This window comes from Ceratotherium simum, chromosome 29 (assembly GCF_057802395.1).
Source record: "Ceratotherium simum simum isolate JZ-2026a chromosome 29, ASM5780239v1, whole genome shotgun sequence".
NCBI lineage: Eukaryota > Metazoa > Chordata > Mammalia > Perissodactyla > Rhinocerotidae > Ceratotherium > Ceratotherium simum.
In genome coordinates, this window is record NC_141928.1 from 13,120,849 (window position 1) to 13,135,531 (window position 14,683).

General features: G+C 38.7%; 1 protein-coding gene across 1 annotated transcript; it reads right to left on the reverse strand.

The window, feature by feature from the left end:
* Nucleotides 1-1,711: 1,711 nt before the first annotated feature.
* LOC101395832 (olfactory receptor 1L4-like) lies at nucleotides 1,712-2,653 on the reverse strand. The gene has a single exon (XM_004423423.1). It carries the CDS (start codon nucleotides 2,645-2,647, stop codon nucleotides 1,712-1,714), a length of 936 nt encoding a protein of 311 aa, XP_004423480.1. The 5' UTR covers nucleotides 2,648-2,653.
* Nucleotides 2,654-14,683: the final 12,030 nt, after the last annotated feature.

Genomic DNA, 14,683 nt, shown 5'->3' on the forward strand with positions numbered 1-14,683 from the left:
CAATGTCAGGGACCGTGACTCCAGGCCCAGGGTGGTCCTGTCTTCTGTTAGGCTGCTCTACACCTCTTGTTGTGTCATTAAGTACAAAAGACTTGTAGTCGGGGCTGGCCTGGTGGCGCAAGCGGTTGAGTGCGCGCGCTCCGCTGCGGCGGCCCGGAGTTCGCTGGTTCGGATCCCGGGCGCGCACCGACGCGCTGCTTGGCAAGCCATGCTGTGGCGGCGTCCCATATAAAGTGGAGGAAGATGGGCACAGATGTTAGCCCAGGGCCGTCTTCCTCAGCAAAAAAAGAGGAGGATTGGCGGATGTTAGCACAGGGCTGATCTCCTCACAAAAAAAAAAAAAAAAAAAAAAAAAGACTTGTAGTCAACTCCAGGTCCTGCCATCAACAAGCTTATGATTTATAAAAGCTGGTGATTGTTAACTTGATGAAATAATTGGGCCAAAGGATTACAGAGAGAGTGTATATCATATATTATTATTGTTTTGGACAGTGACATAATCAGAGAAGGATTAATTAAGCTACAAATTCACACTAATGTATTTCTGTGTTATTACAGTGTGTAGAAGTCATCAATGCAGTTCACCAAATATTTCTGGCTCTCTATTTTACAAATATGTTATTTTATTGTGCCTGTTGGCTCTCTTGTGTTTTGTGGGGTCATGAGATTAATTGTGGACAATGAGTTGTGGTCAGAAGTGGTGTGAGTCACTTCTGGAGCAGAGTCTTTAATTGTCAGTGCAAAATCTTCAAGAATATTTCTCCACTTCTGAAAGAGTGATGATTAACATTTACAATAGTGACTGCTCCATCACCCCTGGTCCCTGAGCATTTAAAAAGATCAGCTATGCTTCTATGTGGTGGACATGCAGTGTGAATAAAAAACAGACTCTTGGTTTTAAGGTCTAAAGATTTTGAGGGTGATTGTTCTGCGGCATAAGTTAGATTATTCTGACTGATACATACTGCTTTTTCTAGGATATAAAGGGCATTTCAATGGGGTTTGTGGTCATGTGGAGAAAGGGAGAATTAATAGGGAAGGGAAAAGGAGTCGAATATTGAGGATTCACATTGTGATGACACTGGTGTTGTTGGAGCTGTAAATATGCTTTGTAGATTCTTCTATGTATCCTGCCTTATTTTCTCTGCTCTCAAATTGAGCAAACCTCACAGGGCTTTAGAAATGTTCCTCAAACACATTCCAGTGTTTATTGCATCTACCTGCTTGGGTGGTTTCTAGTATTTGAAATGCTCTGCCCATTTCCTTGTCTACTGAACTTTCGTCTACTGAACAGTCCATTATTAAGGACAAATTAGGCGATTCCTTAAAAGGTCTTCCCCAATTCCATATGAACTCCATGTAACGTCTTATTCTGAAAACTCATAGGACTTTATATGTCCTTGAGTACTATCTGATGTCAAGCTTATGGAAGAGTCATTTAGAAATAGATTTATTCCACTATATGTGTGGCAGAAACTGTTTTCCTGAAATCTGATTTCCTAGCACTACATGGCCTGGGACTGAACATATATTTGGTCAAGTCAATGATATAAACCAAGTATTCTAGCTTCCAGGTCAATGATCTTTTTGCTATTCAACACCACCTCTCATGACCTCTTTGGGTGCCATGTGAAAAATGGGTAGAAAAGAAGGTTACCTAATCATCTTTTAGGTCATATTTCAATTATGACATTCTATGTTGTTATTGTTTCTATGAATGGATTCTGAACCTTAATTTTCTCATACCCATCTTCATATCTTTGTTTCTCAGGCTGTAGATGAAAGGGTTCAACATGGGTGTCACTACCGTGTACATAAGTGTAGCAACCCTGTCTTTCACCACTGAGTACCTGGATAGGGGCCTGAAATAGACATAGATGATACTCCCATAGAACAAGACCACTATGGTGAGGTGGGAGCCACAGGTGGAGAAGGCCTTCCGCTTCCCGGCAACAGACGGGATTCTGAGCACAGTAATGATGATTCTCAGGTAGGAGAAGAGGATGCACAGGAAGGGGGTCACAATGACAGCTGGGGTCTCGGTGATGACCATAATCTGGTTGGGGGAAGTGTCAGAGCAGGATAGCTTTAACACAGGGTGGGTATCACAAAAAAAGTGCTTAATGACATGGGAGGCACAGAAAGACAGGCGGGACATGAGTAGTACATGAAGCATGGAGTGCAGGTGGGAGATGGTGCAAGAACCCAGCAACATGAGGAAGCAACGCTGTGGGTTCATAACCACCTCATAATGTAAGGGGTTGCAGATGGCTACCAGGCGGTCTATGGCCATAGAGGCCAGCAGGTAGCTGTCAGTGTTCCCAAAGGCCATGAAGAAGTACATCTGAATGAGGCAGCCCGTGTAGGAAATAGATTTTGTCTCTGATAGTAAATTTGCCAGCATCTTTGGCACAATGTCTGTTGTGAAGCAGATATCCGTGAATGACAGGTTGCTGAGAAAAAAGTACATAGGTGTATGGAGCCGTGAGTCTGAGTGTATGGTCAAGATGATGAGTACATTCCCCACCACAGTGACCAGGTACATGATGAGGAAGATGTCAAAGAGAGGCTTCTGTAGCTGAGGGTTCGAAGAGATGCCCAGGAGGATAAAGCCTGGTGTGCTGCTGCTGTAGTTTTTTATCTCCATGTCTCTGACTTCCGAAACAGTGGGAGAGATATGAAGGAGAATTTGATTAACACAGTTTCTTCACTATCATCCAAACTATAACAAAAGTGTCCACTGCTATTTGTTAGGAGATTAAAGAATATTTACTTTTAGAAATACAGTCTCGCACCCTATAACAATGGGGCTACAGTCTGAGGAATGCGTCTTTGGGTGATTTATGCTTTGTGAAAATATCATAGAGTGTAGTTACACAAACCTAGATAACCTAGGCACTACACATCTAGGCTATATGGTACTAAACTTATGGGACCACCTTGGTATATGAGGTCTGTTGTTGACAAAATGCCGTTATGTTGAGCATGACTGTATAGAGAAACAGGGATTGATATCCAATAAGGGGAATGTTAAAAAATTGCAAGCTGCTTCCTTAATGAGAAACTACAGGTTTCCCACATGTCCTTAGGAACTTCTACGTAGCCTGATTTGTCTGAGTTCTTCTCAATACTCTTTCTAAAGATTTTTCTTCAGCTGTTTCTTGACTAAATTCTTAGCTTTTTTTTTTCCTTCTTTCAGGGGAAAAGGCTGCTGGGTCCCACCTTAAATCAAGAAGCTTTCATACAAGGGGTCCCAATGAATGAGGTTCTTTCCTACTCAGAGGTGCAGAGGCGTTGGCAGTGGTACTGAGGATAGGACAAAATTGAGCAACAGATTTAGTCAATGTTCTTTGGTACCCACAAAATTCAGATGAGACCATTAAATCTTCAGAGCAAAATGCGCTTAATGTTTATTTGAGCTTTTCTATTTAGTTAACATGATCTGGACACTTAAATTATAAGTTTTTGCTTCAGAGATGCCACTCAAATTAGGAATATTACCAGAAACCCTATGTTACAGAGATTAATTCTTTAAATATATTAGTTTTTTTGATAGAAACTATGAAGTCCTCATTCTAAACATTCACATATTACAGCAATATTGGACAATGTTATATGTCAGTCATATCTTAATAGCTGGGAAAAAGTCAATTCCTCTCAAATAAAAATTTTCATAGGCTGTTAGCATCTTGGCAGAGTGAGTTGTTCCCTTTTTCTCTCTTCTTTCCATTACTACCACTGGGACATCCATTGACCAACAAAGACTCCCTACATAGCATATCAGAATGCCTGGGAGATCTATGCATATGTCCATCTGAAAGTGGTTGGACCAGACCTCCGGGAGGCAGTAGAACTAGGGGAGTATCACCCTCCACCTTCACCAGCAGTGATGATCCAAAACATGGATGCTCTTGGCAGTGACAGCAGTGCTATGACTTGAGATTTAAAGGAGTACACTGGTCACATCAGTGGCAGAATCTTTAGTAGCAGCAACGACACTTGCACCATAGCACCTGCCTCCCCCAAATGGTGGTGGCACCTGTCTTTCCAGCAGTGGGGACATCAACCAAAGCTCAGATATCCCCAGCAGGGTTGGTGGTGCCCTGACCTGAAGTTTCAAAAAGTATACTGGCACATACTAGTGACCAGAGGCTGCAGGAGCTGCAATGACAATTGCAGCTTAGCCTCTGCCCTCACCCCTAGTGGCTCACATAACCTGAGGCTCCAGGAAACACAGCCATGCTGGTGAACCAGCCCTCTTTCCCACCCAAGGCAGCAGCAACTCTGACCCCAGTTTTCCAGCATCAAGGTTTGCATCTAAAACACAGATATCACCATCAGGGTGGTGGTGCCCTGACTCGAAGTCAAAAAGGACACCAGTGGTGCCAGCAACCGAACAGTGCAGGAACAGCAGTGGCACAGTTGGATTAGACCCTGTCCCTCCCCCAGCAGTGGCAGGTGGCACATGTCACCTGAGACTTCAGGAGCCACAGGATAACTCATAACCCCGCCCCCAGTAGCGGCACCGGACATTGGCTTTACGAGCAGTGGGGGCTACATACAAGACCACGGACCCTGGCAGCAACAGTGATACCTGTGAACCCAGAACCCCTGGCAGCAGTGCTGCTAGCACCCCCATATAACCTGAGAGCAGCAGCACAGGTGGTGTACAGAGTGGCAGCACTCAAGCCTGAGGAGAGCCCACAGAAAGCCAGTGGGGGAACACGAGACTTAGGCAACCCCAGAATCAGCAGAAGTGCTTGCAACATGGTGACCTAGTGGTGACACGTGGGACTGCAGCAACATTGTAAGCAGCAAGGCACCAGCAACCTCGGAGGCACAATTAGCACAAGGAGGGCACTGACAATGCCTCTGGCAGAGGCAGTGGAGGGTGAAAGTGCAGACTCAAATACAACCAGAAACAGCTCAGAATTAAAGTAACCAAAGCCTTAACCAAATAGGAAATGTGTTTACTACCACAAATTCACTAGCAGAGAATCAACTCATCAAGCACCACGAAGAACTGCCGTAACACGTTAGAACAGAGAGAAAATAACAACTCTCTAGAAACCAAACTTGAAGTCACAGAAGATTACAATTTAACTGACAGAGAATTAAAATAGCCGTCATGAAGAAACTCAGAGTTACAAGAAAACTCACAAAGACAGTTCAATGAGGTCAGGAAAAAAATTAATGGACAGAAGGAGAACTTCATCAAAGTGATTGAAACGCTAAAACAAAACACAATGGAAATTCTGGAGATGAAGAACACAAGTAATGAGATGAAAAATAAAGCAGAAATCATTGGATATAGGGCAGACTGTATGGAAGAGAGAATTAATGAACTTGAAGATAGATATTAAGAAATGATTCAAGAGAAAGAGGAGAGAGAACTAAGATATTTTAAAAATGAAGAAATTCTATGAGAAATATCTGACTCAATTAGGGAAAACAGCATAAAGATAATGGGTACCCCAGAAGGAGAAGAGGGAGAGAAAGGATCAGAGAGTGTGTTCAAAGAAGTAATAGCTAAGAACTTCCTAAACCTGGGGAAGGAACTGTATATAAAAGCACAGGAAGCTAATAGAACTCCTTATCATCTCAACGCAAAAAGACCTTCTCCAAGGTATGTTATATTAAAGCTGTGAAAAGTCAATGAGAAAGAAAGAGAATTAAGTGTGGCCAGAGAGAAGAAAATCACTTAGAAAGGAACCCTCATCAGGCTTTCAGCGGATTTCTCAGCAGAAAGTCTATAGGCTAGGAGAGAGTGGAGTGATATATTCAAATATTGAAAGAGAAAAACTATTGCCCAAGAATACTCTATCCAACAAAGTTTTCCTTCAGACATGAAAGAGAAATAAAGGCTTTCCCAGACAAACAAAAGCTAATGGAGTTCATTGCCACTAGACATGCCTTACAAGTAATGTTGAAAGGAGCCCTCCTACCTGACATAAAAAGGCAAAGGTTTACAAATCATTGAGCAAGGTGATAAATAGAATCAGAAAATTGCAACTGTATATCAGAATAGTTTACTAAACATTTAATTATATTGTAAGGGCTAAAGGGGAATAAAGCATCAAGAATAATTACAACCTTTTCAATTTATTAACAAACTCACAACACAAAAAAGGATAATTTGTGACAACAAAAACGTAGAAGGGGAAGAGGATAAGGATGGGACCTGCATAGACTAATGGAGATAAGATGCTATCAGTAGAAAAAGGACTATCTCAGCTTTGAGATCTTTTGTACAAACTTCATGGTAACCACAAAACAAAAAATCAGAGCAGAGTCACAAATCACAAACAAAGGGGAAACTGAGAAAAACATCACAGGAAACAGCCAAACTGAAATGGCAGACAGAAATACAAGGAAAAAGAAATAATAGAAACATAGAACAATGAGAAAACAAAAGATAAAATGGCAATATTAAGCCATCATATATCAATAATCACTCTAAATATAGATGGATTGAATTCACCAATCGAAAGACATAGAGTGACCTGATGGATTAAAAAACAAGACCTGACAACATGCTGCCTCCAGGAGACCAATATCAGCTCTAAAGACAAACATAGGCTCAGAGTGAAGGGATGGAAGATGATACTCCAAGCAAATGGCAATGAAAAGAAAGCAAGTGTAGCTGTACTTATATGAGACAAAACAGACTTCAGCTAAAAAAGATAACAAGAGCGTAAGACGGACATTATATACTGGTAAAAGGGACATTCCACCAAGAAGACATAAAATTTATTAATATATATGCACCTAACATAGGAGCACCAAAGTATATAAAGCAACTATTAACAGTCCTAAAGGGAGAAACTGACAGCAACACAATAATAGTAGGAGACTTTGTCACCCCACTTACATCAATGGATAGATCGTCCAGACAAGAAGTCAACATGAAAACATTGGTCTTAAAGGAAACTCTAGATGAGATGGACTTAATAGATATATATAGAACATTCCATCCAAAAGTAGCAGAATACACATGCTTCTCAAGGGCAAATAGAACATCTCAAAGATCGACCATACGCTGGGAAACAAAACTAGCCACCTTAAATTTAAGATTAAAATCACATCAAGCATCTTTTCCGACCACAATGGTATGAAACTAGAAATCAACTATAAGAAGAAAGCTGGAAAAGTCACAAATATGTGGAGAGTAAACAACATGCTACTGAACAACTATTGGATCAATGAAGAAATCAAAGGAGAAATAAAAAAATACTCGGAGATAAATGAAAATAAGAAGACAACATACCCAAACTTATGGGATGCAGCAAAAGTGATATAAATAGGGAAGTTTATAGTAATACTGACATACCTGAAAGGACAAGAAAAATCTTAAACAAATAATCTAACACTTCACCTAAAAGCACTACAAAAACAACAAAGCCCAGATTCAGTAGGAGGAAGGAAATAATAAAAATCAGAGCAAAAATAAATTAAATAGAGACTAAAACAACAATAGAAAGGATCAGTGAAACTAAGAGCTGGTTCTTTGAAAAGATAAACAAAATTGACAAACCCTTAGCTAGACACTAAGAAAAAAAGAGAAAAAACTCAAATAAATAAAATCAGAAGTGATAGAGGATAAAGTAAAATAGTTACCATAGAAATACAAACGATTATAAGAGATACTGTGAAAGCTATACACCAACAAATTGGATAACCTAGAAGAACTGTATTCTTAAATCATGCAACCTCCCAAAACTGAATCAAGAAGAAATAGAGAATCTGAATAGAGACCAATCCAAGTAAGTAAAGAGATTGAAGCAATAATCAAAAACTTCCTAGAATACAAAAGTCCAGGACCAGACAGCTTCTCTGGTGAATTCTACTGAACATTGAAAGAGGATTTAATACCTAACCTTCTCAAACTCTTCCAAAAAACTGAAGAGGACAGGACCTGTCCAAAGTCATTTTATGAGGTCACCCTTACCGTGATAGCAGAACTGGACATGGACAACACAAAAAAGGAAAATTACAGGCCAATATCGCTGATGGTCATAGATGCAACAAAGAAAATATTAGCAAATAGAATACAACAATACCTCAAAAGGATCACACACCATGATCAAGTGAGATTGATTCCAGAGATGCAGGGATGGTTCAACATTCACAAATTATTCAATGTGAAACACCACATTAACAAAATGAAGAATAAAAATGACATGATCATCTCAATAGATGCAGAGAAAGCATTTCACAAGAATCAACATCCATTTATGATAAAAACTCTCAATAAAATAGGCACAGAAGGAAAGTAACTCAACATAATAGAGGCCATATTTGACTAACCCATAGCCAAAATCATACTCAACAGTGAAAAACTTAAAGCTATTCCCCTAAGATAGGATGAAGATGCCCATTTTTGCCATTCTTATTCAACATAGTACTGGAAGTCTTAGCCAGAGCAATTATGCAAGAAAAAGAAATAAAAGGGATCCAAATTGGCAAAGAAGAAGTAAAACTGTCACTATTTATGGATAACATCATTCTATGTATAGAAAACCTTAAAGAATCCACCAAAAAACTATTAGAAATAATTAAAAAGTACAGTAAAGTTGCAGGATACAAAATAAACATACAAAATCAGTTGCATTTCTATACACTAATAACGAACTAGCAGAAAGAGAAATCAAGAATACAATCTCATTTAAAACTGCAACTAAAAGAATTACATTGATCTTAGCAGTATCTTTTTGAATACCATGTCTCCTCAGGCAAGAGAAAAAAAAGAAAAAATAAACAAATGGGACTACATCAAATTAAAAAACTTCTGCACAGCAAAAGAAACCTTGAACAAAGTGAAAAGAAAGCCCACTAACTGGGAGAAAATATTTGCAAATCATATGTCCCATAAGGGGTTAATTTCCAAAATATGTAAAGAACTCATACGACAAAGAAATGAACAACCCAATCAAAAAATAGGCAGAGGATATGGACAGACATTTTTCCAAAGAAGATATACAGATGGCCAAAAGGCACATGAAAAGATATTCGACTTCATTAGTTATTATGGAAATGCAAATCAAAACCACAATGAGATATTACCTCACACCTGTCAGAACGGCTATTAGTAAAAATGAGAAATAACAAGTGCTGGAGATGAAGTGGAGAAAAGGGAACCCTCATATACTGCTGGTAGGAATGCAGACTTGTGCAGCCACTATGGAAAACAGTATGGAGATTGTTCAAAAAATTAAAATTAGGAATACCATATGATCCAGCTATTCCACTTCTGGTTATTTACCCAAAGAACATGAAAACATGAATTTGAAAAGATATATGCACCCCTATGTTCATTGCAGCATTATTCATGATAGCTGAGACTTGGAAGCAACCTAAGTGCCCATCAATGGATGAATAGATAAAGACACGGTATGTATATACAATGGGATACTACTCAGCCATAAGAAAGACAAGATCGTGCCATTTGTGACAACATGAATGGACTTTGTGGGCCTTATGCTAAACGAAATAAGTCAGACAAAGACAAATACTGTGTGATTCCACTCATATATGGAAGATGAACAAACAAACACAGAGATATGGTGAACAGATTGGTGGTTACCAGAGGGAAGGCGGCAGAGGGTGGGCAAGGGATAAAGGGCCACATATGAATGATGATGGATTGAAACTAGACTATTGTTGCTGAACATGATGCAGTCTATATAGAAGCTGAAATATAATAATGTACACCTTAAATTTGCATAATATTTTAAATGAATGTGACCTCAATAAAATAAAAAAAAAATTCAATGCAGCTGTAATAACACCTGAAGGGAATTTTTAATGGGACTTGAGAAGATCATTCTAACATTCATCTAGAGGAGTAAATGACTAAGGAAAGATAGAATTATTTTGAAAAAATTAGAATAGTGGCAGAGAACTTTTCTAATCTACAATCATAGCACATAATAATACCAAACAATAAGATAATGGTACGCACAGAGAAAAATCCAGGGCCAGCATAAAGAATTCTGTATACCTGTATTTACACATGTATATAGATCGTGATTTATGGAACCTTTATTATATATATGGAATCTTTATTATAATATATAATAAAGATTTATTTCATAGCCATGGAGAAAGGATGGACTATAAGTAAGTGATATTTATGATAATTGGCTGAACATTTGGAAAGAATAAGGCTAGATTTCTATCCAATCCACACCTGGTAATAAAATCCATCTGAATGAACAAATGTACAACTCAAAAATTTAAACCATATAATAAATATTAGCCAAAAATAAAGGAGCCTACTTCTATGGTCTGAAGATGGGGATGACATTCCAAGAAAGAAATAAAATGTAGAGGCAATGACGACGAAATACTGTATTTGAAAATGTGAAAATGACATGAAAAGAGACCATAAGCAAAGCTAAAATATTGACTCAAAGAAAATGTCTGCAACACGTTTACCAAAGAAAACTTACGAGAAGATTTTCAACTTCATTGTTGTTAGAAAATGTAAATTAGATTAAAATACAATTTTCACCCATGAGATTGTCAAGAAAATTTTTTTTGGCAATATCCACAGGAAAAAGACCCTCACGTGCACTGGTAGTGAGAGGTTAGTCACTGTAGGCCTTTCGATAGTCTCTATCAGAATTGAAAATCTACATCTCTTTATACAATAATTCCACTTATAGAAATCTATCCTTTAAAAATAGTCGTGTATGTGTAGCAGAAAGAAATGTACACACATTTTTATTGTCGCATTGCTCATAATACCAAACGAAACAACACAAAAAACATTCAAAACGACCCACAGAGAAAACAACCTAAATATCCACAGATAGATGAATTATTAAAACAATTTTCAGTGTATTCGCACGACTCAGTATTAGAAAGTCTCTAAAGAAATAAGATGGCTAATGTTAGCCAACATTTATTAGCACTCAATATGACACACACTGAGCTAAGTGCTTTGAATGTCTCTTATCCTTTTATTTTCTCCAAATCCTAAGAGATAGGCACTATTATTATCCCTATTTTATGGATAAAAAAGCAGAATTCAGCAAAGTTAAGTAACTTACCAGGTCCCACAGTTAGTAAGTGGCAGAGCTGGGATTTGAATTCAGGCATCTAATGGCAGAGCAGAAGCTATTCATTGCTAAACTATGTTATCACTGTGACACCACTCTCCATGATATTTTGTTAAGTGACAAAAGCAAGTTGCAGAACAATGAATAGAATAATACCATTTTTGTAAAGAGATATGTCCTTTATATTTGTACTTGTTTGGTGTGTGTGTTTATGTGTGTGTCGTTGCCTTCTGTAGTGAGATTGGAGGGATGGAGTGAGTTCCTTAAATATGGAGTTCCTTCCATATTTAACTTTATGTTACATTGTATTTCAAACTAGGGACACATGGTTTCTTTGTGTTAATTTTCTAATTTAAAAGGTAAAATTTCCTTATAATTCCACTTTCCAGAGACCTAGAGTTGTGTGCATATTTCAAGGTTATTTTTTTCTGCATAGATCTATACATATACTATGTTCAGGAATGGGGTATAGTATCCATAATGCTTTTTCTCCCCCATAGACAATGTTACAATTGGATAGTTTTGTACAGTAGTCCCCCTTTATCCATGGTTTCACTTTTTGAGGTTTCAGTTACACATGGTCAAACAGAATCTAAAAATATTAACTGGAAAATACCAGAAATAACCAATTCATAGGTTTTAAATTGCATAACTATCCGAGTAGCATGATGAAATCTTGCACTGACCTACTCCGTCTGGCCCAAGAGGTGAATCATCCCTTTGTCCAGCATATCCACGTTGTACATGCCACCCGCCTGGTTGTCACTTAATAGCCCTCTCAGTTAGCAGATCAACTGCTGTGATGGTGCAGTGTTTGTCTTCAAATAACCATAGACATTGTTTGCTTCTGACAGCCAACCATTGGCATTGTGGTGGCTGGATGATCCTCCTTCTGAAATATCGTCCAAAAGTCAATACTAGCCTAGAGCCACATCAAAATACTATGTCTTTCTCTTCACTTCATCTCATCATGTAGATGTTGTATCATCTCACATCATCACAAGAAGAAGAGTGAGTTCAGTACAATAAGATATTTTGTGAGAGAGATAGACCATGTTCATACAACTTTTATTATAGTATATTGTTACATTGTTCTATTATACTTAGTTATTGTTGTTAATCTCTTACTGTGCCTAATTTATAAATTGAAGTTTATCATATACATGTATGTATAGGAAAAAACATAATATATACAAGTTTCAGTACGGTCCACAGTTTCTGACATCCACTGGGGGTCTTGGAATGTATCTCCTGAGGATAAGCGGGGGACTAGTGTATATATCTATATATTGCACTCATGACAGAGCTTCTATGGTATAGAATACATTCTGAGATATGAGATGTGGAGTTGCAGTTTATGGACACTGAAAATTTTAATAGATACTCCCAGTCTGAGCCAAATACCCTTCATCCCACTCCTGGGCAATGTATTCATTTGACTCTCTGGACTCTTTTCCCATTTCCTTCACTGTGTCTTTCAGTCTCACTCCTGGGACATTGTTTTCCCTCGTGGTGAAGGGCTAGGTGATTCTCTTTGGGCTTGAACCTGGAATTTCCCATATCTATGTGATATTTCTTAGCGGCAGTGGTCAGCCCCCTTCCCCTTTAGTGGAATCTATATTTCTTCATGTCTTGGGCAAGTCATCTCACCTCAGTATACCCATCACTAAGATGGGGGGTGGGTGGTGGTGGTGGTGGTTCTGCTTTCTTCCTCTCTTACTCCTGCATTTGGAGACTCATTGACAGGTGACATATGACCATACCCATGATTCCATCACCACATCAAATCATATGCATTAAATATGTGCAGTTTTTGCATACCAATTATATACCTCAATAAAGCTGGAAAAAAAAAGGAAGAAGCATTGCAGAGCCTGGAATGTTTGCAGACTTAATCTACATAGATAATGATCAGAGGACTCTGCCCATTTGGCTGTCCCTGAATAATTTTCAAAGGTAGACCTAAAAAGAAGGAATGATTTTGACTGCTGTTAGTTGAACAGTCTCATAGGTGAAAGTCAATTCCAATTACTTGCAATACCTATTCGTTGCCCTGAGAGCACAATTGGAGGAGGTACACACCTGTTATTTGATGCCAGATAATTACATATCTTGCTTATCTTGAGATTTTGACGTGAAAATGCAATGTTAGTAAATGAGAGGACTAGAATTCAGAAACGGAGTGCCTGTGCCTCCTTCCCAAATGTTTAGCCTCTTTCCCATGGCTGTTGGTTTTGCACGACCCACACAAGGCGGAGGTAGAAGGAAGCTTTGTCAAGGCTTTTTGATGATTTAGAAGCATGGAGTTTGATTCACAATCAATTTAAGAGTAAAATGGTACCACATTTCTTTTCTTTCAAAAGTACAGTTATAATAACTTGATTGGATTATGTGCCTTCTTAAGTTTATTACTAATTACATACATTGTTTCACCACTTTCCTATTATTTAAATAAAACAATGTATGCAAACACATTTTTAATTGGTGTACTACTATGTAAAAGAAAGTTACTATGGTTAGTAATAAATCATTTTGCATCACTGGCTAAAAAATTCATGAGTGAGAGTTTGGTAAAGCTTTCTGTAGGTGGTTAATATTATTGCTGATACAATAAGCCAGAGAAATGACATTTAGTGATGGGCTTGTCATTAGATAGTGGTTGGGAAGGATCATCAGCAAGTGGGATCCTACCCAGGACTTTGAGAGCACATTATCCCACCTTAAAAGGTATTTACTCCCTTCCTTCATAGACGGGAAATAGCGACTATTCCTGTACTTCTCTACTTTCTATACTGGAATTTTCTACTTTGTGGACATTTATCACCTTGGGTTGGTTTTCCCCTCATTGCTTCCTCACCACTTATGCAAGGCCCTTTGCTAGTCACCCAGTCACATGAAACCAGGAAGTAAACCGTGGAGCACAGAATGCACTTCCTAAACAGGATATAGAAATGCTGGGCGGATAATACACTGGTGGAATGCTATCCATCATTCAAGCACCTGCTCCGCTGAATGAGCAAGGACAGTTGGGAAGTGACTAAACTGGAAAAACATTGAGCTAACCTTTATTGGACAAGTTCTGTGCTTAGCACTTGTCTCATTTAATCCTGACAATAGCACTTGATGTTAGAATTATCATCCCCCTCTACAGATAACGGGAGATTATCATCCCCCTTTAAATTCAGAGAGGCATTCAGTTGGTAAGTGGTGTATATAAGACTCAAACTCAGGTATGTGTGATTTCAAATTGTGTGTTTTAAACTACTCTACCACACCTCTTCCCCAAACCATAGACATATGGGTGAGAACTACACTGGCTTGTCTTCTGCAAACAGAAGTCCACTTACTGCCAAGCGCCTTAAGCCTCCTTGCTGACCCACTCCTCCTTCTCCATCCTTTGCTCCCACACATTGGGATCCTTTCAATTTCCTTCCACCCTACTCCAATTTCTGCCTCCCATTCCACAAAGCCATATACTTTCTTTTCATCCTCGCTTTCAGAAGGAAAGGTTGTAGGGTACTTTACAGCTGAGGTTTTTGGACCTCAGCTTCTAGAAAACATCAGCTCTCTGCTTTTGCAGCATGGGTAACTGATCCTAGAATCTCTCCTTGGTCCAGATT

Excerpts from the sequence above, each read along its gene's own strand:
- LOC101395832 (XM_004423423.1), bottom strand. The coding sequence starts at position 2,647 with ATGGAGATAAAAAACTACAGCAGCAGCACACCAGGCTTTATCCTCCTG.